Source organism: Microcaecilia unicolor, chromosome 3 (assembly GCF_901765095.1).
Source record: "Microcaecilia unicolor chromosome 3, aMicUni1.1, whole genome shotgun sequence".
Lineage (NCBI taxonomy): Eukaryota > Metazoa > Chordata > Amphibia > Gymnophiona > Siphonopidae > Microcaecilia > Microcaecilia unicolor.
The window spans coordinates 216,139,669-216,165,919 of NC_044033.1; the positions used below are offsets into that span (position 1 = coordinate 216,139,669).

Here is a 26,251-nt window from a genome sequence, read left to right on the forward strand (position 1 = left end):
TCTCCCGCTGAATATCCCAGTTAGCAGCTAGCTGCTAACCAGTTATATCTCATGACATAGCCAGTTAGACACAGATATTCAGCCCTTAACTGGCTATGTTGAGTGGTCAAAATAAGCCACTTAGTTAGCAGGCCTATTTTTGACAGTTGAAAAGTTAACCAGCTAGCGCTGAATATTGGCATAGCTGGTTAACGTTTTAGCGGCCAAAATAAACCTGGATAGTCAAAGCTGGTTGTTGGGGGGCCCTTTTAGTAAGCTGTGTGCCTATGCGTGCCCAATGCACGGCAATTCTGAGTTACCGCCCGGCTACCGCGTGCCCATGCGGTAATTTCATTGTTTACGAGCGACCGCTAAGTGCACCAGAAAATATTTTTATTTTTCTGGTGCACGGGCGGTATTTGGTATTTTACACGCGTAGGCCATTACCGCCCAGTTACTGCGTGAGATCTTACTGCTAGGTCAATGGCTGGCAGTAAGGTTTCAGACCCAAAATGGACACGCGGTAATTTTCATTTTGCCGCACGTCCATTTTTGGCAAAAATGAAAAAAAACATTTTTTACAGGTGCACTGAAAAATGATTCTGTGAGTGCCCAAAACACACATCTACACTACCACAGGCCATTTTTCAGCCCACCTTAGTAAAAGGGCCCCTGAATTTCTGGGTTATTGTCAGCGGTGGACAGCAAACACGCTGCCCAGTGGTGGCTGAATTTCGGGCCCAACAAGTTCCACCATTCGAGAAAGTTCAAATTTGTATTGTCTTTTTAGTGCTGGACAATTATGTGAGTAGCCAGCGCTATCATCAAATCGAAAAGTGTGTAATATTTGTCTGGAATTTGTAGATCTCAAAGTTACTATTTTATGTGAAATGGGAATATTCTTGTCCAGCGAAATTATGCTTGTAATTCTTTCCCAAATGTCTTTCCAATAGGATTTTATGTTGACACATTGAAACAGCAATATGGGATAAAATTCTTGTTTCCTTAGAACATGACCAAGAATTTTTGTGAGAAGGGTCCTGACAGTTTTGAAGGAGTCCAGTATGCTTCATGAAGAATAAAGAAGGAAGATTGTGTAATGGTTGCTGATTTATTTTTGTTACGTTTGTACCCCATGCTTTCCCACTCCTGGCAGGCTCAATGTGGCTTACATATTGTATACAGGTACTTATTTGTACCTGGGGCAATGGAGGGTTAAGTGACTTGACCAGAGTCACAAGGAGCTGCCTGTGCTTGAAGTAGGAATTGAACTCAGTTCCTCAGGACTAAAGTCCACCACCCTAACCACTAGGCCACTCCTAGACTACAGGTTGTGCCAATCTATGTTGCCTGGGTTGGCGAACAAGCTGCTTTCCCATTCTTTCTCTAAAGTGTTACATGAATTATTGTTATGCATCTGTAAAGTTTTAGTAGATTTTAGATGAAAGAATAAATCCAAGCTGAAAACTCAGATGATGTTGGGTTAAAATCAGAGAGATTTATGAATTTAGAGATATCAAATGTAAGACGTGTCCATCTAGATAGTTCAGATTGTCGCAAATTATGTGACATTGATGGTGTTAAAAGGGATAATTGTGTTATTTTGCAACAGTTAAGAAATGGACCAGAGTCCTGCTTTTTGCCTTGTTCACCAACTGGATTAATTTTATTTGATAGAAGGGTTTCTCCATAGCAATATATCTATGGGATGTTTGTCTTTTAGTTTGATTTAACTTAGAATCTCTTTCATTATACCTGAGCCACTTGGAAAGTAAAGATTTCCCACTGAAGGAGTGAGATGTAATGGATATGGTTTTAATTTATTTGCTTCAAATGTGACCCATCTTGGAAGGTCGGACGAATTTGTGGGCATGAACCATTGCCTGATGGTACAATTTAAAATCTGGGAAATTGATACCACCTTTTTGATTCGGTAGTTTCAGTTTGGCGAGAGCTAGCCTTGGGGTTTTATTTTTCCATATAAACTGATTGATTGATTGATTTTACTTTCTAATGTTTAGTAAAAGCTTGCTGAGAGTTGTTGATTTGGAATCATACTAAATATATAATTGAGTTTTGGAGCAAGTATAATTTTTATTGTCTTCTGTTCTGCCCCACCAGTTTAGGAATAAAGGAGACCATTTATCTAAAATATTGGTGATCAGCTGATTAATGACATCTATATTTATTTTATTGTTTGTTCAGGAGAGTTGTTATACCATATCCCCAGTTATTTAATTTTGATTTTGTAGCTGGATATTGAAGGAAAGGATTGAAGTAAGGCTGGAAGTGAATGGATACTTGTGTGTAATTATTTATTTATTTATTAGGATTTATTTACAGCCTTTTTGAAGGAATTCACTCAAGGTGGTGTACAGTAAGAATAGATCAAACATGAGCAGTAAAAATATTCGAACAACAATACAAAGTATGGCATGGTATACTACTTGCAATGACAACACAATATGTACTAGAACATTATAATTGGTAGTGAGGAGTAAGGCAAAGTTGTAACATATAGATGAGTAAGAAAGTAGGAAGAATTAGAAAGTAAGGTGATTGGTTTGAAGAAAGTTGTACGTGAGGTCAGAGAGATGGTTAAATATTATCTCAGCTAAGGTAGGAGTGGATAAACATGTCCTGCTGCAGTAAGTGCAGCCCAAGTCAATCCTTGTGTGTGTGAATGAGACTAACACATTAGTTACTTCTTCCATTAAAGCTTGGTTGAAGAACCAAGCTTTCACCTGCTTCCTGAAGTAGAGGTAATGTTATCAGCATACATAGATAATTTGAATGAGTCATCTTGAACTTCAGCATCTGATTTAGCGTAGATTATTAGAATAGGTGCAAAATAAAGAGCAGACCAGCATTCTGAAGAACAAGGTGGTTTTTTAAAACAAGAACCCAACGTGCCCACATTTCACCCAAAGGCTGCATCGGGGTAATACTACAATACAAACATATGGAAATAAGTTAAAATCATAATAAACATAAAACAAATCCAAATGATAAATTCATGGTTTATTAGAACAAGGACCTGACATGGCCATGTTTTTCGCCCAAAGGCTGTGTCAAGGGTAATACTATAATACAAACATATGAAAATAAATTAATAATCATAAAAAACATAAAACAAATCCAAATGATAAATTCATACATATGATAAAAACATATAAAGACAAAACAACTAATTAATAGACATCGAGTCATGCCTTCTAAAAGAATTCTATAAAACAGATAAAATCATGCTTAAAAATCAAAACATACCTACACATGCATCACAGGACCAACTATATTGAAAAATGGGTGTATGTGAAAACACTGCAAGTTCTCCTGTAAATAAGGAAAAGCCTCAAGGAGCTCCTGACCAACAGTCTACTGAGCTACTGGCGATCAAAATGACCTAACTTGTGGTCAATAGGTAATAACATCTACCTCCTCCAATTCGACATGTCTAGTGCATTTGACATGGTAAACCATAATTATCAAGAGGTTTGGAAAACTTAATCATGAAAAAGGTGTATCACCACTCTTAACTTTGAAATCCAAATCAAAAACCTGGATTATACTTTAACAAAGGAACCTCAAACCACCTCATGGACACCCATTGCTATTCAAGCTTGGTTTGCCATTCAAATGAGGAGTAAATTACTATCATTGGTTCAGGTGGGGAGGATTGGAGAAAAAAAGCCACCCGAAAAAACTCAAATATAATTGAGAAAACCGGATGGTCTAAAAACTCCTTGCCTCTCCACTATTATCAACAGTTAAGATAGGTGCACCTCCCCTAACATATAGACCCCCCACTACTACTCCTAAACAACCACCTGAACAAATACCTCTCTGCCTGCTATTATATCACTAACCTGAAGCGGTCTCTAGCAACTATTTAATCATATCACATAACATAGAACTAATTCTCAATTGTTCTTTTTTATATACAAATATTCCTTGTTAGTTCAAATAGTTCAACAGTCACTTATCTGCTTGCTGTTGACGCAGGACTCCTTAGAAATACTAAATTCAGGCTGTAGATAGTTGAACGTGGAGCTGGTACTAGTACTTAATTGTTCAGTTACATAAACACCTTCCGTGTCTCTTTAACGATTACTCTTCCAGTTATCGTTGTAATCCCTCTTCCGACAAGTGCGCCTTGTTTCGCCAAAATCTGGCTGCTTCAGGAAAATTTCGTAACCGGGATCCTACTCAGGACCTAGAAAAAAACCGAACTTATTCACAATTTGAATTCTCAGACTGGCGCAAAGAAGCAGATCGCTACCCGGAAGTTTAAATCCTGCCTCGTAACAACTACAGACTGGAAACGCCCCGCCTCCTTAAGGGCTGCTCCAATCAAAATGTTCCATGACTGAAAGGTGGCCTATGAGCTTTAATAGTAGGCGTTCCACTCTATATTGCGATTCAAACCTTGCGGTTCCACTGTTTGTAAAAGATAGATCCAAAACTGTTCTTTTCTCCATAATATGGTTTTAATATCCCCCCCTCTCTTACCCAATATCACTTGGTCAATGACCATGCAGGTTAATTGATCAAATTGGTGTTGGCAATGCACACAATGTCTAGTCATAGGTGCCTCCAACTTAAGTTTGGTAATACAATGTCTGTGTTCGATGACCCTAGTTTTAAACTGGCGTATAGTATGTCCCACATACATTAAGCCACATGGGCACCAGAACACATACACCACATTGGTAGATTCACATGTGGTGTTGTGTCTTAGCTGAAAGTCTCTACCAGTTGTAGAAGTAAACATAGAACCTTCCTTAGTTATTGAGCAAATCGAGCAGTGACCACATTTTTGATGGCGACCTACTATATGATGTTTTTGTGTCCACACATCTGCGTAACTGAATTGATCTTGAAGATTTCTATTGCGTGAAAAAGACATCATTAAATGATGATCAAGAAATGCTGGTTGTGTAGACATAATATTCCAGTGTTTTCTTAAGATAGCCGCAATCTGAGGGGAACGATTAGTAAATTTTAAAACACAAGTCGTGACTTGTGAATCTCCTTGTTGTTGTGTATCTACCTGGTTTTGTGTTTCTGAAGATAATAAAGATTCTCTATGATTATATAGAGCACGTTTGAAAGAATGTCTAATCAATTTATCGGGATACCCTCTCTCTTTAAATTTCATCTGCAATTTCTTAGAGGATTCCCGATATTGCTCTGTCGTGTCACAAATCCTTCGGTAACGGAGGAACTGGGAAAACGGTAAACTTTGTTTAAGGTGGTAAGGATGCATGCTATCGTATCTCAACAATGAATTTCTGTCTGTACTCTTAACAAAAACATCTGTTCTTAAAGACCCCAAGTCTTTTTTGATGAGTACATCCAAAAAATTAATCGACTCTGGATGACTATTACTTTCAAATTTAATCGTTGCATGACATCTATTTAAGCAAATGACAAAATCCTCCAGTTCCCTTTGTGAACCTTGCCAAAGAAGGAAAACATCGTCAATATATCTACCCCAGTATTTGACTTTCTCATATCCTTGTGCCGTATATACAAATTGTTTTTCATATTGACCCATGAAAATATCTCCATAACATATTAATGAGACTACTCGACAAGATCAGGATCAGAGGAAACATACTCAAATGGCTTGAAGGTTTCCTAACCACAAGAACCTATCAAGTAAATTCAAAATCAAGCATATCATCACCATGGAAAGCAAGCTGTGGAGTACACAAGGATCACCACTATCGCCGATCTTCTTCAACCTAATGATGACCCCATTAGCTAAGACCTTATCCAACCATGGCCTTAACCCTTTCATCTATGCAGACAATGTTACTATATGCATTCCTGACAAATCACTAATGAAATCAAGGCCGGCTTACACATCATGGACGCATGGGCAAAGGCATTCCAACTAAAACTCAACAATGAAAAAACACACTGTCTCATCCTCTCATCCCAGTACAGCACTGACAACCCCACAACCATCAGCATCCCGGACCACACCCTCCCAGTCTCAGACAGCCTGAAAATCCTCGGTGTAACATTGGACTGTTAACTAACACTAGAAAGCCAAGTAAAATCCACAACAAAGAGAATGTTCTTCACAATGTGGATACTCAAACGAGTGAAACAATTCTTCCCGAGGGAAATATTTCTCAACCTGATACAATCAATGGTGCTAAGCCATGCTGACTATTGCAATAGAATCTACGCGGGATGCAAAGAACAAATCTTAAGGAAACTTCAGACCACTCAAAACACGGCAGCAAGACTCATCTTCGGAAAAACACGATTTGAAAGCGCAGCACCTCTTTGCGGAAAACTACATTGGCTCCCAATCAAAGAACGCATCGCCTTCAAAATCTGCACTATGGTTCACAAGATCATTTATGGCGAAGCACTGGGATACATGGCGAACTTGATCGACCTACCAACCAGAAACACATCCGCATCAGCACAACAACACCTAAACCTCAACTACCCAAGCTGCAAAGGACTAAAATACAAATCAACTTACGTATCCAGTTTTTCCTACATCAGCACACAACTATGGAATGCACTACCAAAAACCGTGAAAACCACGTACGACCACCTCCAATTCAGGAAAAAACTAAAAACCCACCTGTTTCAAAAGGCTCCCCCCCCCCCCCCCCCCACGATCTAACATAAATGCCTGAACTCAGCGACACTACAACACCACAGTTCGTATTGATCACCAAACAATCTCATCTGTTCTTGTTTTCCTCTATGTGGTCCCACCACATATTCCTTTATGTGGTTCCTACCACATGAACCTTCCTACCACAACTTAACCATTATTTGTATTTGTTTTACCCTGGAGTCTATCAACACCTCTCCAGTACCATGTAAGCCACATTGAGCCTGCAAATAGGTGGGAAAATGTGGGGTACAAATGCAACAAATAAATAAATAAATTACACACTTGTCACTTCTACAATTTGACATGTCAAGCGCTTTCGACATGGTTGATCATGAAATACTACTACATATCCTTGAGTACTTCGGAATCAGAGGAAACGTTCTCAATTGGTTCAAGGGATTCCTAACCACACGATCATACCAAGTGACATCTAACTCGACTACTTCAGCCACATGGATACCTGAATGCGGAGTCCCACAGGGATCCCCCCTCTCACCGACACTATTCAACTTAATGATGATACCTTTGGCCAAATTATTATCAAACCAAAACCTCAACCCATACATATACGCAGACGATGTAATGATCTACATCCCATTCAAACAAGACCTAAAGGAAATTTCTAATGACATCAAAGTCTCCATATCATGCATACATGGGCGGATGCATTTTGGCTGAAACTCAATGCAGAAAAACCCCAATGCCTAATACCTCTCAACATAACAAGAACAAATTCACCGCCATCACTACACCAAATCTGAACCTTCCAATTTCGGACACCCTAAAAATTCTTGGAGTTACCATCGATTGACACCTAACACTCGAGAACCACGCGAAAAATACAACCAAGAAGATGTTCCACTCCATGTGGAAATTAAAAAGAGTAAGACCTTTCTTCCCAAGGAATGTTTTCCATTACCTGGTACAATCAATGGTACTCAGTCGTGTAGATTACTGCAATGCACTCTATGCCGGCTGTAAAGAGCAAATAATCAAGAAACTTCAGACAGCCCAGAACACTGCAGCTAGACTCATATTTGGCAAAACAAAATATGAAAGTGCTAAACCCCTACGAGAAAAACTACACTGGCTCCCACTTAAAGAACGCATCACGTTCAAAATATGCTCCCTAGTTCACAAAATCATTCACGGAGATGCATCAGCCTACATGTCAGACCTGATTGACTTACCACCCAGGAATGCCGAAAGATTATCCCGCACATTCCTTAATCTGCACTTCCCTAACTGCAAAGATCTGAAATACAAACTAATGCACGCGTCAAACTTTACCTACATGAGCACACAGTTATGGAATGCATTGCCGCGTAACTTAAAAACGATTTACGAATTAACGAACTTCTGCAAACTACTGAAGACCCATCTCTTTAACAAGGCATACCACAAAGATCAACCAATGTGAATATACACAACTCCTCCACATATATTCAGAGCTGTTTTACAATATATGCTTGTTATACCACTATCATGTCTTATCATTATCATGTTACCCAAGATCCTTCTGTAACACTAAATGTCTATTTTCTAATGTATTTCCACTATTCATGATTATTGTAAGCCACATTGAGCCTGCAAAGAGGTGGGAAAATGTGGGATACAAATGCAATAAATAAATAAATACAATATTGAGTCTACAATCTAAGGTCACCCCCAACAACTTCATCTCTTCCTTAACCTGTAAAGAGACCACCTAAAGAGACAGTAATAGGCCAAGCAGCAGTTGCCTCCATTCCCAAGTTCATAACCTCCATCTTAGATACATTTAAGACATGCCCATTATTCACCATCCATTGTCCCACCTTTTCCGTACAATCACACAACTGAAGATTTAAACCATCCCCCCCCCCCCCCAAGATGTTATAGGGAAGAAAAACTAGACATCATCTGTGTAAAAATGATATTGGACCCCTAAAGACTCAAATAATTCACTCAAGAAAGCCATATATAGATTAAATAACAATGCTGAAAGATTTGATCCCTGTGGGACTCCTCGATCTAACTTAACAACATCAGATACCTGTACTCCACTACGCACAATCATTGTTCGATCCACCACGTATGACAAACCATTTAATGACAGGAATGAACCTCACTCTTAAGCCAGGGTATGTGGAGTATTTATTTATTGTATTTGTACCCCACATTATCCCACCTTTTTGCAGGCTCAATGTGGCTTACAGAGTATGGAAATGAAAACGTCGTTACATGATTTAAAAAGAAAAGAAAAAAAAAACAGTCAATCATAAGCTGAGGTGAAAGAGGAATTCAGATAGAAAGGTGTTAGGTAAGGTCGTGTGAGAGGTGTTTTAGGTGCCTTATGTAGTTTAAGGAATGATATGTTTCATTGAGGGTGACTTTTGTAGGCTCTGTTGAAGAGATGTGTTTTCAGAGCTTTGTGAAAGCTTGTTAGATTGGTTATGGTTTTCAGGGCCATGGGTAGTGCGTTCCAATACTGTGTGCTTTTGTACGCAAAGGTAGTAGCATAAGCCTGTTTGTATTTCATTCCTTTACAGCTGGGGAAGTTCAGGTTGAGGAATTTGCGGGCTGATCTTTTGGCATTCCTGGGCGGTAAGTCCACTAGGTTTAGCATATAGAGTGGGGCATCTGCATGAATGATTTTGTGTACAGTCGTGCAGATCTTGAACTCAATTCGTTCCTTGAGCGGGAGCCAGTGCAGTTTCTCTCTGAGGGGTTTCGCACTTTCATATTTAGGTGTTCCAAAAATGAGTCTGGCTGCGGTGTTCTGGGCTGTCTGGAGTTTCTTGATGGTCTGTTCTTTGCAGCCTGCGTACAGAGCATTACAGTAGTCCAAGTGGCTTATTACTAGTGACTGTACTAGGGTGTGGAAGATGTTTCTTGGGAAGAAAGGTTTTATTCTTTTGAGTTTCCACATCGATTGGAACATTTTTTTCGTCGTGTTCTTCGCGTGGGTGTTGAGAGTGAGGTTTCGGTCAATGGTGACTCCAAGGATTTTCAGATTTTCTGAGATAGGAAGTGTGCAGTAGGGTGTGGTTATTGTAGGGTAGTTGTTTGTATTGTATTGGGAGATGAGAACTAGACATTGAGTATGATCTCAGCCTCTCAAATGTACTGCTAACATTTACTGTAGTACTTGCATTATGCCAAACAGAGCTTCTTCCTGGAGTTCAGACGATGTAACATGTATAGACAACTTATCTATGTGCACTTGGAAGTACTTTTAGATCAAGCCTGTGGCACCCAAAACAAAGGGGAAATATTTCTGTATCTTTCTGCCACATTTTCTTGGTCTTGGATTGCATTTCTTTGAAATTGAGATCTTCCTTCTCTCCAAGCGATTCATCGAGTAATCACTTGGGACCGACATCCCTATAATCAATGTAATTCTGGTGTTTTTCTCTTTTACCACTACATCTGGTTTTCTGGCATCCAGCTTTTTATCAGTGAGATGAGGATGTCCCAGGTGATCATAACCTCTTTGTTTTCTATAAAATATTGTAGTCAATGAGTATATCTTGTGGCTGCTTTATGTGTCTCAGAGGTCTAGAATTGATTTAGGTGTCGTGTGACAGATGGGCTTGATTTCTTCAGATCCCCCACCCCCACTCCCGCTCAGTACCAAAAATTCAAAATACCACCTTCTGTCCAAGAGCCCCAGATTTCCCTCCTCCCACCACCACCAAGAAACTGGTAACCTTAAATGTGGGACTTGCTTGTGTGTACATAATAATAACTCTGTGCAATCAAAAATCAGATGGAAAACCCCCCACATTCAAACAGCAATCCAAATTTATCAACAAAAACAGTGGAATGCACAGCTCACAGCATATTATATTAAATGTCCAGGAAGAAAAGACCTCCAGCATAATAGCTGGAAGACCAACTGGCTCTTCAGTCAATATGTTGCCTTATTTCAATCATAGGTTATAAAAACTCCCCAATTCAGAGTCCCAACCATATTTTCAAAGGATGGTCATGCAGAATTTGTCAAACAGGGTAACATCTGTATAAATTGGCAGCACTTATCTTAAGTCGTAAGTCTTCCCCATTAGGCTTCTTCAGGGGAGAAATAAAGTCTACTGCACACCCATTCAGCCATGACTCTACAAAATAAAATCAAAATTACCAATCGCACAGGGAGAAAAAGCTGTGACAAAACAAAAATCAACCTGGCTTTCATACCGTTACTAAATTGGGAGAGAGTTCCATAAGGCCGGGCTGAGATAATAAAATGCAGAGGCATGGGTAGAATTTAGTCTTACACATGCAAGAGGTGGAAGAACTAAACAGTTTTGGTTTAATGATCTTAGGGCCCTGTTTACCAAGATGCACTAGTGTTTTTAGCGAGAGCCTAAAATTAGCATACGTTAAATGCTAGGGACACCCATATATTCCTATGGGTGTCTTTAGCGTTTAGTACGTGCTAAAAACACTAGCGCACCCTTAGCACTGCTTAGTAAACAGGACCCTTAATGTTTACAATGGGCAGTAGGGAATAAGTGAATTGATTATGTATTCTGGTTGGCCTGAATGGAAAGCCTTATAGGCTACCACCAAAACGTTTTGTAGGTGATATATACGTATAAATGAAGGCATTTACACATATAAATCACAAATAGATCTTCTAAAATAAGGGTCAGAGTATTAAACGTATAACTGCATTGCAAAAGTGTAAAAAAAAAACCAGTTATAGGTTTGGCACAGTATTCAACATGTAAGTACTATTTGAATCTTGACTTCTTCACAGGGCTCACCACATCCTTTTTTGTGACAAGAGCAGCCTTCCAGTGCTCCGCCCCCACAGTCTTCCCATTGGCTAGATCCAATCCACAGTCTCTATGACTACAGCAGCCTTCCAGTGCTCCACCCATCCACTGCCTTCCCATTGGCTGGATCCTACCCACAGTGTCTGCTGCTAGTTACCCTGGAAACAGGTAGACAAGCTCAATCGCACAGGATGGAGGATTGAATAAAGCTGAGAGTTTTTAAACTTGGAACATTTCCAGACATGTTAGCCATCCTTCAAGCTTCTGGATATGAATATAAAAAAAATCAGTAGAATCCTGCAAAAAGTCAGATAGCTGGCAATCCTAAACTCCTATGTCCTGATCAGAATAGGGCCCCCTAATCTTTGGACCCCAGGTATGTTCCTAGATAGCCAATGCCTTAATCTAGCCCTGCCCACAGCAACAAGTATTAGTTTGGCAGTGCACATGGCAACCAATAAGCAAGCAGTTTAATTGAGTCCAAAAATTTCATTTCAGAAATAACAACAAAGAAAATGACAAATACAGCAGAAGAACTTAAAATCCTCCTAATCGATTCAAGTAAGGAATTATTTCTAATCTCACTGTGTGCACGTGTGTGTGTCTTTGTGTGGTGTAAATATACTGTATGAGCATGTGTGTATCTCTGTTGTGTGACCTGCATGAGTTTCATCTGTGGTGGTTAGCTGGGAGTGTTGGTGCAGTCATTGGGGCCAGCTTTTGGAAGTGGGGAGGCATTTTGGAGTGAGGACAGTTTCTGTTTTGGGAAATGGGAAAGTTTACAAAGGTGCTGGTTCAGTGGTAGGAGGGAAGACTTGGGCTAGTTCTAGGGGGTATTTTTTGGGTGGAGGGGGGGTTTGAACAATTTCCAGGATATGGGGCAGTTATGGGGAGAAAATATTTGGAGATGAAACACTTTGTGAGGGGGTAGGGTAATTGCAGGGGTACTGTTCGGGGTGGGGCAGTTTGCAGGGTGATGGGGCAGCTGTGGACTAGGAAAGGTTTGTAGGGGTGGTTTTTAGTTTAGTTTAGCTTTATCGTCTTTCCAACAAAAATCAGAGTGGTTTACAATGTCAAAAATTAATGGAACTAGGAAACAAACTCCATAACGCAAAGGAGGGAGAGACAGAAAGAGAGAATACAAGAATAGCGAAGGTAGGAGAAAGAAGCACATTGCTGGTGCTGACCTGCCTGGCCTCATCAGGTTCCAGGAAAGGTTAAAACATGGTGGTAAGTTTTTAGGATGGACCTAAATTTTAGGTAGGACTGTTCAGCACGAAGACCTATAGGGAGGGAATTCCAGAAGGAAGAGGCGATGTAGAAAAAGGCAGAGTGACAAGTGGATTCCAAATAGGATGGGGGAAAGAGAGAGGCGATGTGCAGAAGTAGAGTTCAGAATCCAGACTGGTTTTTAAGGGGTAATATGTAAGGAAAGATAGGATATAAGCGTGGAGAACCGTATGTGCTAGAGTGAGGACTTTATGCTCAAAACCCAAAGGAATGGAGAGCTAATGGTATCATGCTGGGAGTGGGGGTAGCATAGTCGAACTGGTGAGCATGGGAAGCTGAATAGCCGTGTTCTGAACAGTTTGGAGGTGCTTCAAGATAGTATTGGGCAATCCGGCATAAATGATATTACAATAATCCAGATCTGTAGTAACTAGTGAGTGAAGAAGTGTGGTGCAGGCATTATCATCCAGAGTGTTGCGCACCGAGAGCCAGATTCTGTATAAGGTGCGGTGAGTAGCATGCGTTAAATTGTGCATGCAGTCAATTTATGTATGCTACTCAAATTAAATAACGAACTAATTAGTGATGATAATTGGTCCATAATAAACAATTATCATCACCAATTGGCAATAATTGAAATTTATGCGTGCTTTTTTAGGCATATTCTAAAAACAGGCACGAGCAAATTCCAATGCACTTAGCTGAAAAGAGGACACAGCCACAGGAGGAGTGTAGGTGTGTCAGAGGCGTCAATCAAATTTACGCACATTTTTATAGAATTCAGGGGAACACGCAAACACCTAGGCATGGGTATTTACACTAGGTTTTCAGTAGCATAAAAGGCTGCGCCTAAATGTACATGTGTTCCCTTGGCCGATTGTAAGCTCTTTTGAGCAGGGACTGTCTCTCTCTAATTTGGATGTTCAGCACTGCGTGCGTCTGGTAGCGCTATACAAATGTTAATAATAATAATAATCTATTAACCACCGTGGGGTGGTGAAACAATGGCAAAGGATAGTTTTGGGGGTGGAGTAGTATGCAGGGTGATGGGGCAGTTGCAGGTGGTAGTTTTCTGAGGGTGTGGATGCTTTGTGAGATGGTGTGGCAGTTGCATTGGAGTATTTTGACTATGGGGGAAAGTGGCAGATGAGTTTGCAGGGTGGTGAGGCAGCTCCAGAGAGGGAGAGAACTTAACTGGTGAAGTTACCTGCTGGGAAATTGCTTTCAAAACTTGGGGGAAGTTAGACGTAGAGTTAAATAGGTTGCTCTGTTTATTTAGCAAAGGCACTGTAGGAAATTGTTTTTGTTTGTTAGCATTTAAAGTCTTTCACAGTTTCATAGGCTAACATTTAAAGGTACTATATTAGAATTTACCATACCATCAGTGTAGACCACAGCTAATAGTCTACCTCTGTGTAGAGTTTAAGTCTCTCCCTCCCACCTCTGGACTGATCTTTGATCTCTAATCTATAGGCCTTTCAACCAACTAAGAGGCTAGCAGGATTAATTAGACTATTTCTATAAAATGGTAATTAGCTCTTAGAAACAGAATCTACTTATATGTAGGTTTCCCTCTATATACCTAACAAAAATATTTTTATGGAGTTCCTTTCTGTTTCTGTTGCTAATTATTGAATTTATATTGTACATTGCTCTAATAGGGTTCTCTTGAGTGATATATCCAGCTCACTGGTAAACCTGGAAACGTGGAATCATTAAAAAACAAATCCTAAATATTAGCATAGTCTAGCATGTAACTAGCAATCTTAGACTCCCTTTTATCAACCATGCTAGTAGTTGCCACTCAGCACTGCTGACAGAGTCCATTCAAAGTGAATGGGTTTTGTCAGCATTACCACACCAGCAGCTGCTAGTGCGGCTTGATAAAGGGGAATCTTAGTTTACATGGAGGGCTTAATCGAACGGGGACGACCATCTCTAAGGGCGCCCATCTCTAAGGACATCCCGGTGAAGGGGCGGGGAAACCTGTATTATCGAAACAAGATGGGCGTCCATCTTTCGTTTCGATAATACGGTCGGGGATGGCCAAATCTCAACATTTAGGTCGACCTTAGAGATGATCATCCCCGGTTTCGCGTCGATAATGGAAACCGAGGACGCACATCTCAAAAACGACCAAATCCAAGTCATTTGGTCATGGGAGGAGCCAGCATTCGTAGTGCACTGGTCCCCCTGAGGACACCAACCGGGCACCCTAGGGGACACTGCAGTGGACTAACTGATGCACTAACAGAATGGAAAAAGGCATGCAGTGGTCACTAACCACCTCTCACCCCGAAAAAAACAACTTTAAAAACTTTTGTCTTTTTTTAGAGTATGGGTGAAGGATGTCCTTCGCTATGCCTCCGTGATGGCAGTTGAGGACGTCCTTCGCTATTTATTTATTTATTTGGATTTTGCTCACACCTTTTTCAGTAGTAGCTCAAGGTGAGTTACATTCAGGTATACTGGATATTTCTATGCCTCCGTCCCTGCAACAGCAGTTGAGGATGTCCTTTGATATGCTTCACTCCCTGCGAGGGCAGTTGTTGAGGATGTCCAAAATGTGGATGTTTGTGAGAAGGATGTCCATGCCTGCTATGACTCCACCCCCTTTATTTATTTGGATTTTGGATCACAAGTAGCAACAGTGGGATTTGACCTGGCCACCTCTGGATTGCAAGACCAGTGCTCTAACCACTAGGCCACTCCTCCACTCCACTCCACTCCCTTGAAATTTGGCCATCCCTGTGGGGGGGGGGGGGCAGTTGAGAACGTCCAAAATGTTTGAAAGAAGGATGTCCACACCCTCGTTATGCCTCCGCTGACACACACATACCCCCCCAGGGGCCTGCATACTGCCCCCCCCCCCCCCACAGGAATGGCCAAATTTCAAGGGAGTGGAGGAATGGCCTAGTGGTTAGAGCACTGGTCTTGCAATCCGGAGGTGGCCTCTTCAAATCCCACTGCTGCTACTTGTAATCCAAATAAATAAAGGGGGTGTCAGAGGCATAGCAGGTATGGACATCCTTCTCACAGAAACATCCAGGCATGGACATCCTTCTCACAAACGTCCATATTTTGGACATCCTCAACAACTGTCCTCGCAGGGAGAGAAGCATGAATGAAATTGTGTACCAAAGAGGGTGCTTTCTTCTCAGAGTAAACTGCTTTCCAGCATTAGTTTTCTGTATTGAATATCACATATTTGAAATACTGATATTTTTATTGCCAAGTATGAATTTCTTAAATTATTGCAAGAAAGATCAAGAATGAAGTTTGTTTTTATGACCTGTGATTGATATTGCTCTAATCCGAGGCAGGTTATGCATAAGTACATAAGTAATGCCATACTGGGAAAAGACCAAGGGTCCATCGAGCCCAGCATCCTGTCCACGACAGCGGCTAATCCAGGCCAAGGGCACCTGGCAAGCTTCCCAACGTACAAACAATCTATACATGTTATTCCTGGGATTTTGGATTTTTCCAAGTCCGTTTAGTAGCGGTTTATGGACTTGTCCTTTAGGAAACCGTCCAACCCCTTTTTAAACTCTGCTAAGCTAACCGCCTTCACCACATTTTCCGGCAATGATTTCATCTAGGAACTTCACTTCCCTAGCATGCCCTGATATTACATTTATCCAGTCAGTATTGGGGTAATTGAAATCAGAAAAGCAAACCACAGTTCAATAAGTACTGTGCCAGTCCACTATCAATATATCAAAAGAGAAACAAAGAAAAAGTGGAGGGGAAAAAATTCTGCATAACTTATCTTAAGTTTTCCCCATTAGGCTTCTTCAAAATTACCAATCGCACAGGGAGAAAAAGCTGTGACAAAACAAAAATCAACCTGGCTTTCATACTGTTACTAAATTGGGAGAGAGTTCCATAAGGCCGGGCTGAGATAATAAAATGCAGAGGCATGGGTAGAATTTAGTCTTACACATGCAAGAGGTGGAAGAACTAAACAGTTTTGGTTTAATGATCTTAGGGCCCTGTTTACCAAGATGCGCTAGTGTTTTTAGCGAGAGCCTAAAATTAGCATGCGTTAAATGCTAGGGACACCCATATATTCCTATGGGTGTCTTTAGCATTTAGTACGTGCTAAAAACACTAGCGCACCCTTAGCACTGCTTAGTAAACAGGACCCTTAATGTTTACAATGGGCAGTAGGGAATAAGTGAATTGATTATGTATTCTGGTTGGCCTGAATGGAAAGCCTTATAGGCTACCACCAAAATGTTTTGTAGGTGATATATACGTATAAATGAAGGTATTTACACATATAAATCACAAATAGATCTTCTAAAATAAGGGTCAGAGTATTATATGTATAACTGCGTTGCAAAAGTGTTAAAAAAAACCCAGTTATAGGTTTGGCACAGTATTCAACATGTAAGTACTATTTGAATCTTGACTTCTTCACAGGGCTCACCACATCCTTTTTTGTGACAAGAGCAGCCTTCCAGTGCTCCGCCCCCACAGTCTTCCCATTGGCTAGATCCAATCCACAGTCTCTATGACTACAGCAGCCTTCCAGTGCTCCACCCAGCATATGCCCTAAAGCATGCTTCATCCTCGGTGCTCATAAACCATGATAAACCCTTAGCCTCCAGTCCAGAACCTCGTACTGCCAGGCCATCTCCTGCACCAATGCAGCTAGTGCTCCATCTCCTGCAGTACCTGAGGTCGCAGACTGAGGTGGAGACCCAGATGCCACAAGACCTGGAGCATTGGTTGTATGAAGGGGAGGAGATGGAAGCAGCTGGAGGCCTTGGACCTCCTCACTGACTGAGATATCACCTCCTCATCTTTGTGCAATACTTTATACTGCTCCCTTTCTATAAAATTATTTTGTAGGTTACAGACTCTTCATAACATGGCTGCCAAACTAATTTTTCGATTAACAAAATTTGGATCATGCTAGTCCCTCTTTAATTTGCCTGCAGCAAAAGTGGTATAGTAAATTCAATAAACTATAAACGAAAAGTTACACTGATTGCTTTTTCAGGCCCATGTTTCTTTTAAATTAGCTTATCTAAATTTTCAAAGTTTTTGATGGTATGGTCCCTGAGTTATTGCCTGGTCTTTTATCATTGCCTCTGAGTTATTGATTTTTGAGTCACTTCATTTTCTTTCCTTTTCAGGGATTCATTCTAAGAAAATATTGGAGGTCTTTTTTACAAATATGGCAATCGCTACTGGAAGAATTAAAGTCTATAAAATCTTATCATGTGTTTCGGAAAAATTTGCAAACCTATTTGTTCCAAAGATTTTTAATGTAGCTCACCGTTTCTCTCGATCCGCTTTGAACCTTTTTAAGGAGTTGGCCAAATACAAATATTATATAATATATCATGGGGTAGCATAGCAAGATGGCCAGGGATGGGTGGATGGGATGGGAAGCCAGAGGGAGCTGTGAGGGATGGTTGGGACAGAGGGTTGAAGGGACCCCAGCAGCCTTGAGCTCTGCCCCTGTCAGATCCTCCACTTCTTCCATGGGACCAGTCCTCTGCCATCTTCTCCAGAGAGTCTGGCAGCTTGCTGGTTGACTGTGGAAATGAGCAAGAATGGCAGCTGTTGTTAGATCCATGAGATGCAATCAGAATGTCATCATAGTCTCTCAAGTTTAGAGCTGCTGTACAGGTGGCAACAGCCTAAGAGAGGGATGTGCACATTTCAATGACAGAAACATGAGGGGCCTGCGGTATTATGAGCTCTCACTAGTCAGAAATCCCCTGGACTTTCAGGAAGCTTGGAAAAGGTGTTCCTGGAAGGCCTTAAGATATGGGGGTTAGGGATAGGATAAAGTGTGAGCGTGAAGTAGGTATGCAATGCTAACAGCTTCTGTGGAGCCTAGCTCACAATAGAGGTAAGCTGTTTTCCACGATATTTACTGACTAGCAGCGCTAATGGTTTGAAAATGAGGATCTGACATGGAATGGTGTTGAGCACAAGGACCATCACTCTCTCAGGATATTGCCAAACACACCTTCAGAGACAGCAGTGAGAGGAACTGTGTTGAGGGAACCAGGGCTGCTAAGACACACAGCCAGGCCTTGGGCAAGACCGCCCCTCACCTGGGCCGCCACCGCGCTGCCCCCCCCCCCCCCAACACACTCGTGCTACCCCCTCTACCCCCCCCCCCCCCCCCCACACACACACACATTTGGGCTGTCAACCCTGCCCCCTTATCTTCCTTGGTCTGTCATCTTCTGCTCCTGTGTGCCAGGACCCACATGATTGTATTAACGCAATAATAGTGTTAATTCAATCATGGAGGTCCCGGCATGCAGGAGCAGCAGGATAGGCACAGACCCAGAAGCAGGAAGAAGCTTGCCTGTGCCAGGCCCCCCCCCCCCTCTTGGAGACCAGGCCTGGGGAATTTTGCCCCCCCCCCCCCCCTTGGCGGCCCTGGAGAGAACCCTAGAGAGGGCTGTGGGGTGAGGTGGTAGCATAGAGTAGTGGTGTGCCTGCTGTGTGCATGTGCTTTCAGTTGGCATACACTGGATGGGGCTGTCACTGTGGCAGATCACTGGTCAATGTGACAGCTGGCGCTAAGGTTAGGTCTGCTGTGATTGCAGCAGTCACGTATGGATACTCTCGATGTAGCAGCATATGTGAGTTCTTGTTGCTGACCTGCATCCTCCTGCATCTGGACATGGCACTCTGAAGATATTCTGATTCTTTTCTTCAGGTCCTTAACCCTCATGGAAAAAGAGAAAGTGGGAAAGAGAGAGGCTGAGTCACTATTGCCCCTCAGAGGTTCATTTATGCTCCCCTGCTGGACTCGGAAACAACAAAAAAGTAGAGGGACTGATGGAACTTCCAACACAAGGTGATGTTAAAAAGTCTTTTATTGTAGACAAATGATCACAAAAGCTGGACACTACTTGACTCGACACAGTGCCGTGTTTCGGCGTTTCCGCCTGAGTCAGGAGTCTTTGATGTGTCAGCCCTGAATGTATATGTAATGGTGACCATAAGATGTCTAGTCATGCATACAAAATGCTAGGTCACAATGCTGTACTTAGAGTAAAAACCAGTCAATGTTTTTGGCTTCACCTAGCCAGAAGCGTAACCAGGTTGAGGCATCAGGGGAGTGGAGAGTGAACTGCCGATGGCGCTGTCACCATTGGAACCATTGGAAATGTGTTTGGGGGAGCAGTCGCTCCTCTGGTGACCCACCTAGCTGCGCCTCTGCACCTAGCATTTTTTATGCTTGGTTGGACAATTTATGGTCACCATTACATATACATTCATTTGTTTGTTTGTTTTTTGTTGTTGTTGTTGTGTTATTCCTCCACCTTGTGTGGCTCTTTTGTTTCCTTTGCTGGGATCACCATAAACTCTGGAAAGACAGGACCTGCTTCCCACCATAGCATGCGAATAGCCTCAGTCTCCTATTGCTGTCTTCTGGAGGTTCATTGGTGCATATTTGGCACCCATAGAGCACTAGGCTGCTCATAGAGCACTGATATGCCAACCCTGTCCTGCTAAATTTCACCCATTTGCACCTCCTCGTCCGTCGCCCTCAGTGTGTTGTGCTGTTATGTGAGCTGTAAGTACACCACTTACATGTGATGGGGACAGAAGGTATTGTGGTGCAAGATGGGGGAGGGGGGTGATGGGATGCTGTAGCCATGCCTTGCTCCTGTGAGCATATGTGCTCCCCGTTAATCTATTCTGCTCTGTATTTCTAGGCTACTGACAGCAACTTCCCACCTCTAGGGCAGGGTTCTGATATTTCATTGCATGTTTGTCATGCAGGTGGATGACCTTTTTCCCCACTCCCTCTTTGTCATCCTCCTCTGTCACTTCTGTATGGCATTAGAGCTATTCAGTGTTTCCCAGTACTTGTTCAACTGGAAGGATGTCTGGGTATATTGCTGGCTCCTGGACCAAGCAGATGGCTGAAATTTAGTCTCTCCGCTATGGCCTTGTCCTCCCTCAATGCCTTTTTTATCCCTTGGTCATCTAGCTGTTCAACTGATTCTTTTACCGGCTTCTTGCTTCTTTTTTTTTTTTTTTATTACATCTTTATTAACTCAGAACAAAACTAAAAAAGATTTTATTATGTGTTTTTGTTTCCAGGGCAACTTTCTTTTTAAAGTCTCCTTGCTTTTACTTATCAGCGCTTTACATTTGACTTGCCATTCCTTATGTTGATTTCTATTATCTTCATAAGAACATTAGAACATAAGCCCAGTGTCCTGTTTCCAACTGTGGCCAATCCAGGTCACAAGTACCTGGCAGAAACGCAAATAGTAGCAACATTCCATGCTACCAATCCCAGGGCAAGCAGTGGCTTCCCCATGTCTGTCTCAATAGCAGATTATGAACTTTACCTTCAGGAACCTGTCCAAACCTTTTTAAAACCTATATGCTAACCACTGTTACCGCAGCCTCCGGCAATGAGTTCTTGAGCTTAACTATTGTTTGAGTGAAAAAATATGTCCTCCTATTTGTTTTAAAAGTATTTCCATGTAATTTTATTGCGTGTCCCCTAGACTTTGTACTTTATGAGGCAAGACATGGCTGAGTCTTCCACTTGAGCGTGAGCTGAAGGCCCTGCACTTTCTATTTGTTATAGAAGTCAACACATGGTATCTGGTATCAGCAAGTTCAAAAGAGTAAAGAATGAGAGAGGAGGTTGGAGGCTCTGATCTGCTTCAGGTTCCTCAGTTCAATCTGTGCATAAGACTGGGCTTGCACTTTACAGACTCGTACCTGGAAGGGGCTGTACATGCGTGACCACCCTGTCAGAGTCAATGATAAGGCCTGCTCATAAGGAATAATATCGTATCTGACTTGGTTTCTTGAGATGCAGTACAAATAAATCAATTACTTCATTAGCAGCCAATTTGAGATTGTCCATATTTATTCCAAATCCATGGCATTTAGTAAATGCACAAGATATGTTCTTGTTTATAGTTTATTCACATTTGCTATACTATCTTTGCTAACTAGCAGTTCAAAGTGGTTTTTCAATCTAAAAAAACAAAAAACTTTTTAAGGGAAAGAACTACAAATACTTGACAGGAAAGTGCAGATTCCATTCATACCACATACCGTAAGTTAACCCTAGAGCAAAGACAAAGAGAGAAAGCAGAAGAGGGGTGGGAGAAAGAAGAGAGGAAGGACTGGCATGTGCCCAGTAGGAAGAACCACATTCTTTCTAAGAGAGAGTGAACGCAAAGTTAAAAGCCAAGTCTTTACTGCAGATTTAAATTTCTTAGAAGACAATTCAGCTTGGAGGGGGGAGAGGTAGGGAGTTCTATAAAAATGGGGCCTCAAGAAAGAAAGCACGGTGTCTGATGAATTCTAGTTGAACTTGTTTAGGGCTTGGTAGAACGAGGCGATGGTCAATGAAAGAGCAGAGCAAGCGAGCATGGGACTATTGAATCGTGAGAGATGACATATAAAGAGGAGATCTATCCTAGAAGGCTTTGAAGGTGAGCATAAGAGCTTTAAATATTATATGTTGTTCAGCTGGAAGCACTTGAAGGAGAAGAGAAACATTGTCATATCATCACATGTGGCAGTCTGATGGCAGTATTCTGTAGAGATTGTAGTTTCTTTAGGTGAGAATGGGGATTCTTTTAGACCAAACCAATTTTAGCTTTGTTGGCATTAGTAGTAGGTGCAAGGTTTAAGGTATGACAGTCACATTGTTGATTACAAGGAAGCTGGAAGACATGATTACCACTGGAGCTAAAAGTTCCACAGACGTCCAGACCAGTGCTTCAACTTCTTTGCCACGTAACTTATTTCTTTGCCATGAACTCATCACATGCATCTTCATCTTTGTTATCATTTTCATGCTGTCCAAATACTGAAAAGGCTTTCACAAAGTTGGAACCATTGTCTGTTTTGTTCTAACAATTTTCATCTGATGGCGAACTCCATATGAATATCTTCAAGAACTGAAGCAACCCCTCAATCCTCTTAAGATCAGACAAGCAGACTTCCTCTCGAAAGACTATATCAATCCGGTGGGCAGTGACCCCAATGTACGTTATCAGTAGTTGCATTCATTGTAGTTTCAGTATTTGTATTCAAAAAGTTTCATAATAGGCACTTAGGATCTGATATTTAGCCAGCAGTGGGCAGCGCTTTGACTGCCCATCACCAATGTTAAACCCAGATATTCAATGCCAGGGCAATTCTGGCGACCGGAATTGAATATCTGGTATGATTTTTTGGCCACTAAACACTTACCTTGTTAAGCCAATATTCAGCTGCTGACTAATTAAATTATAGTGGTTAAAGATAGGACTGCAAATTATGTGGTCTGATTTAACCACTAGTCTTATGTGGTCTGATGGTGAATATCTGCACCTAACCAGATAAACCACACCACATAGTCAGTTTAGTAATAGGCTCTAACCGCACATATTCAACGGGTGATAACTGGTTATCTCCCACTAAATATTCACGGTTAGCTGCAAAAATACTATTTAACTGGTCAGCAGCTGTTTCTGACTGGTTAAACAGCTTTGAATATTGAGAGGTTATTTTTTTTTCTAAGTAAATGTATTTATCTATGCCTCCCTGTTCTTACTTAAGTATTAAAACATGAAATTACTTTTTTTTAACTTACCGTAAGTACTTTGAACAACACTGACATCTGGAAATGAGGACCCTCATCTACTGTAGGAAAGGGTACTTAGTGTTAGCATGGTGTGTATTTCCCTCACTATATGGGCCTATGTGTATTGGTGACAACATGATGATTTGCACATTGTAATCATGGGGTTCCGCCATCCTCTATCCAACCACCCTCCCCTTACTCTGCCTGGGTTTTTCTAAAGCGCTAATTTGTGAAGATAGCATAGTAAGATAAATATAGTCATTTTGCCAGTTCAGCTGAATGGTGTACTCATGGGACATTGCATATGGACATTCATGTACTTATATGGTGACACAATGTAGTGTTTGCTTCTCTCTGCTGGGAAGCCTCTTATGAACACAGTCATGGTGTCATGAGGTCCAGGTAGATATTGTGCTAAGGATCCTGCTTTCCAACAACAATACCATAAGTAACAACGTTATAGCCAATGTCTGTAATCTGCTGTTGAGAATCCACTCTGGACCTTTCCTTGGCCAACTTTGTTGTTACAAATGTCCCACTTATCTTTATCCTGCAGGGGCTACAGCAGTGCATCCCACTGGTGAGGATGGCAGCAGGGAGGAGGACGCTGGTTCCCTCTATTCTCGGGAGTCCAACAGGCAGCTGTCATCACCATTGCCTGTCAAAATTGAGGACTCAAGGCTGGAGGAAGTGGCATCTAGACTTCTAGCTGGTTTTCCTGGAGATGAAGATGACAACAAAGAGTTGGGTGAGAACATCAAAGCTGCGGTGGAGGAAACAGAGGAGAAGCAACCAGAGGTAGAGGGACTGGGGAATGAGGAAGAATGTGCAGAGGAGCCAGTGAAGGACAGCCCAGAACATCAGGAGGAGGTTAAGGCAGAGGACACAGTAGCATCTTCTATCAGCAGCCCTGGGCAGGAAGAGAAAATAATATCAATGCTTGCAGGTGATGTCAGGCAGCAACATTCCCTGCTCAAAGCAGAGGTCTGTGGTCTCCGCAGCGATGTTCAGAGTCTGACAGCCACGGTACAAGAGGGACTAAGTAACATTGGTGGAGGTCTTAGGGTCATTGCATCGGAGCTTCAAACCGTAAATCAGACCCTGTCCTCCCTGCTCCCCCAGCTGGTGGTGCATTCATCAAATACAAGGACAACCTCACCATCCACCTCTGCCCCACCACGCTCCACACTATTCTTCAATCCACCTCGCCCCACCCTAGATTCTGGCCCTCCTAGTGTGAAATTCCAAACTTTGGTCTTCCCTGACTTCCATGGGGAGGCCAAGCATGACTCTGGGGTGGTTCATGGTGGACATGCCTCTTCAGGGCACCCCGTAATACCTCATCAATCTTTTGGCATTAACATGGGTGGGCAGGTATTTCGTGGCCGTGGCAGCGTCAGAGGGAGAAAATAGGGCCTAGGAAGAGTTTCATGGGTTCACACAGGGCACGTGTATAGGCATTGTGCATATCTGTTCACATAAGGACACATTTGGTAGGAGGAAAAATTGTTATTAGACGCATATTGTAGACAGTATCACACTGAGAAATGGAGGGAGGGAGAATTATTGTACATGAGGTCACTTTTAATAAATTCACTTATGCACAAGAAATGTGTCTGAATTAATTCATTTCTTGCAGCCACTGCATGCTGGTATGCCATAGGGTATGAGGTTCTGATGTTTCATAGCTGCCTGCTCCTTATTGCTATCTGTGCCTGGTAGCACTGGTCCCTCTGGGTCTGACATCCTGTGAATAAAGGCTAGGTTGTGGAGCATGCAGCAGGTTGTAAAGACGTCACAAACTTTAGCTGGTGTGTACAGCAATTTTCCCCCTTGCAGGCCCAGGTACCTGAATTATAACTTCAAATGCCAAATGTCCTTTCGATCATGCACCCTAATTTTCCTGTGTGCCTTGTAGTACCTCTCTTCAGGTGCCCCCTTTGGAGTTGACAATAAGGGGAGCTATAGGGGATAGCCTATGTCACCTGCAGAGAAGGGAGCAAAGGGATGTTAGTGACTGTTTATCTACTGTTCTGTGGGTTGGTACCTCACAGAATTGGTGGTCCTCAAGGTAGAGGACAACCAAGATCATTTTTGGTTTTGGCTGAAACCGAACCTGCCACCAAATTTCATCACTCGGTTTCAACTGACACCAAAACCATGACTGAAGCTGCTCTCCACCTTTCCCCTCCCTATACAGGAGCAACTCCCTTCTGGTTCTTCCCCTCTCTCCCTGGAAAAAAAAAGCAACCCCCTCCTGGTCACCACCACCATCATCACACATGCCCCCTAGGACTTACCTTACAACCATTGATGGTCCAGCAGTGCAGTTGGGGCAAGAGAAATTACCACTTCCTCCTGCCCCTGCCAGCTCCTTTGTCAAAATGGTTGCTGTGACTTCAAGTGGCAGTCTCGTGAGACTGCCACCAGAGGTCATAGCAGCCATTTTGAGATTGAAGTCGGCATGGATAGGCAATCATGGGGCTGCACTTCGGTTTCAGCCAAAAACACACATTTTTGGTCAAAACCCAAACTAAACCAAATTAGGATTTCAGGGTGGTTTTGTGACCAGAATCTCTCCCCCCACCCCCATTCTTTCCTTCTAGAATGCTCTCGATATGTCCTATCCCTTGTATCCAGAATCTCTTTCTAATTCCTTCCTTCATATTCAGCATGTCCTCTCTGTGTCCTGTCCGTCTCTGTGACCAGAATCTCCCCAATTCTTCCCTCAGGCCCAGCATTCCCTCTCTGTGACGTGCCCCTGCCTATGACCAGAACTGCCCCCCATTATTCTTTCATGTCCAGCATGCCCTCCTGTGTCCTGTCCCTCCCTGTGTTCAGAATCGCCCCTATTCTTTCTCTCACATCCAGTACGATGTTTCTGTGTCCTATCATTGCCTGTGTCCAGAATCTACCCCCTTTCATTCTCTTGTGTACTTTCCAAGTACACTTCTGATTTCCAGACTAGATTACCAGAGCTGCCAAGGGGCCCCAATTTTAGCTGCCAAGGGGCCCCAATTTTTGAGAGTGAAATTT

General features: G+C 42.2%; 1 protein-coding gene across 3 annotated transcripts in view; it reads left to right on the forward strand.

Moving 5' to 3' along the window:
• Nucleotides 1-24,789, forward strand: part of LOC115464971 — an 87,027-nt gene extending 62,238 nt beyond the window's left edge. Inside the window, exons 1-4 of one of the 3 annotated variants that reach the window (XM_030195365.1) lie at nucleotides 11,402-11,559; nucleotides 11,890-11,952; nucleotides 19,319-19,459; nucleotides 23,772-24,789. In XM_030195365.1, coding sequence (XP_030051225.1) covers nucleotides 19,441-19,459; nucleotides 23,772-24,628 — 876 coding nt within the window. In that variant the 5' untranslated portion in view covers nucleotides 11,402-11,559; nucleotides 11,890-11,952; nucleotides 19,319-19,440 and the 3' untranslated portion in view covers nucleotides 24,629-24,789. Of the gene's footprint in view, nucleotides 1-11,401; nucleotides 11,560-11,828; nucleotides 11,953-19,318; nucleotides 19,460-23,771 lie in introns of those variants that run through there. The other 2 variants (XM_030195364.1, XM_030195366.1) reach the window with 2 other exon arrangements.
• Nucleotides 24,790-26,251: the final 1,462 nt, after the last annotated feature.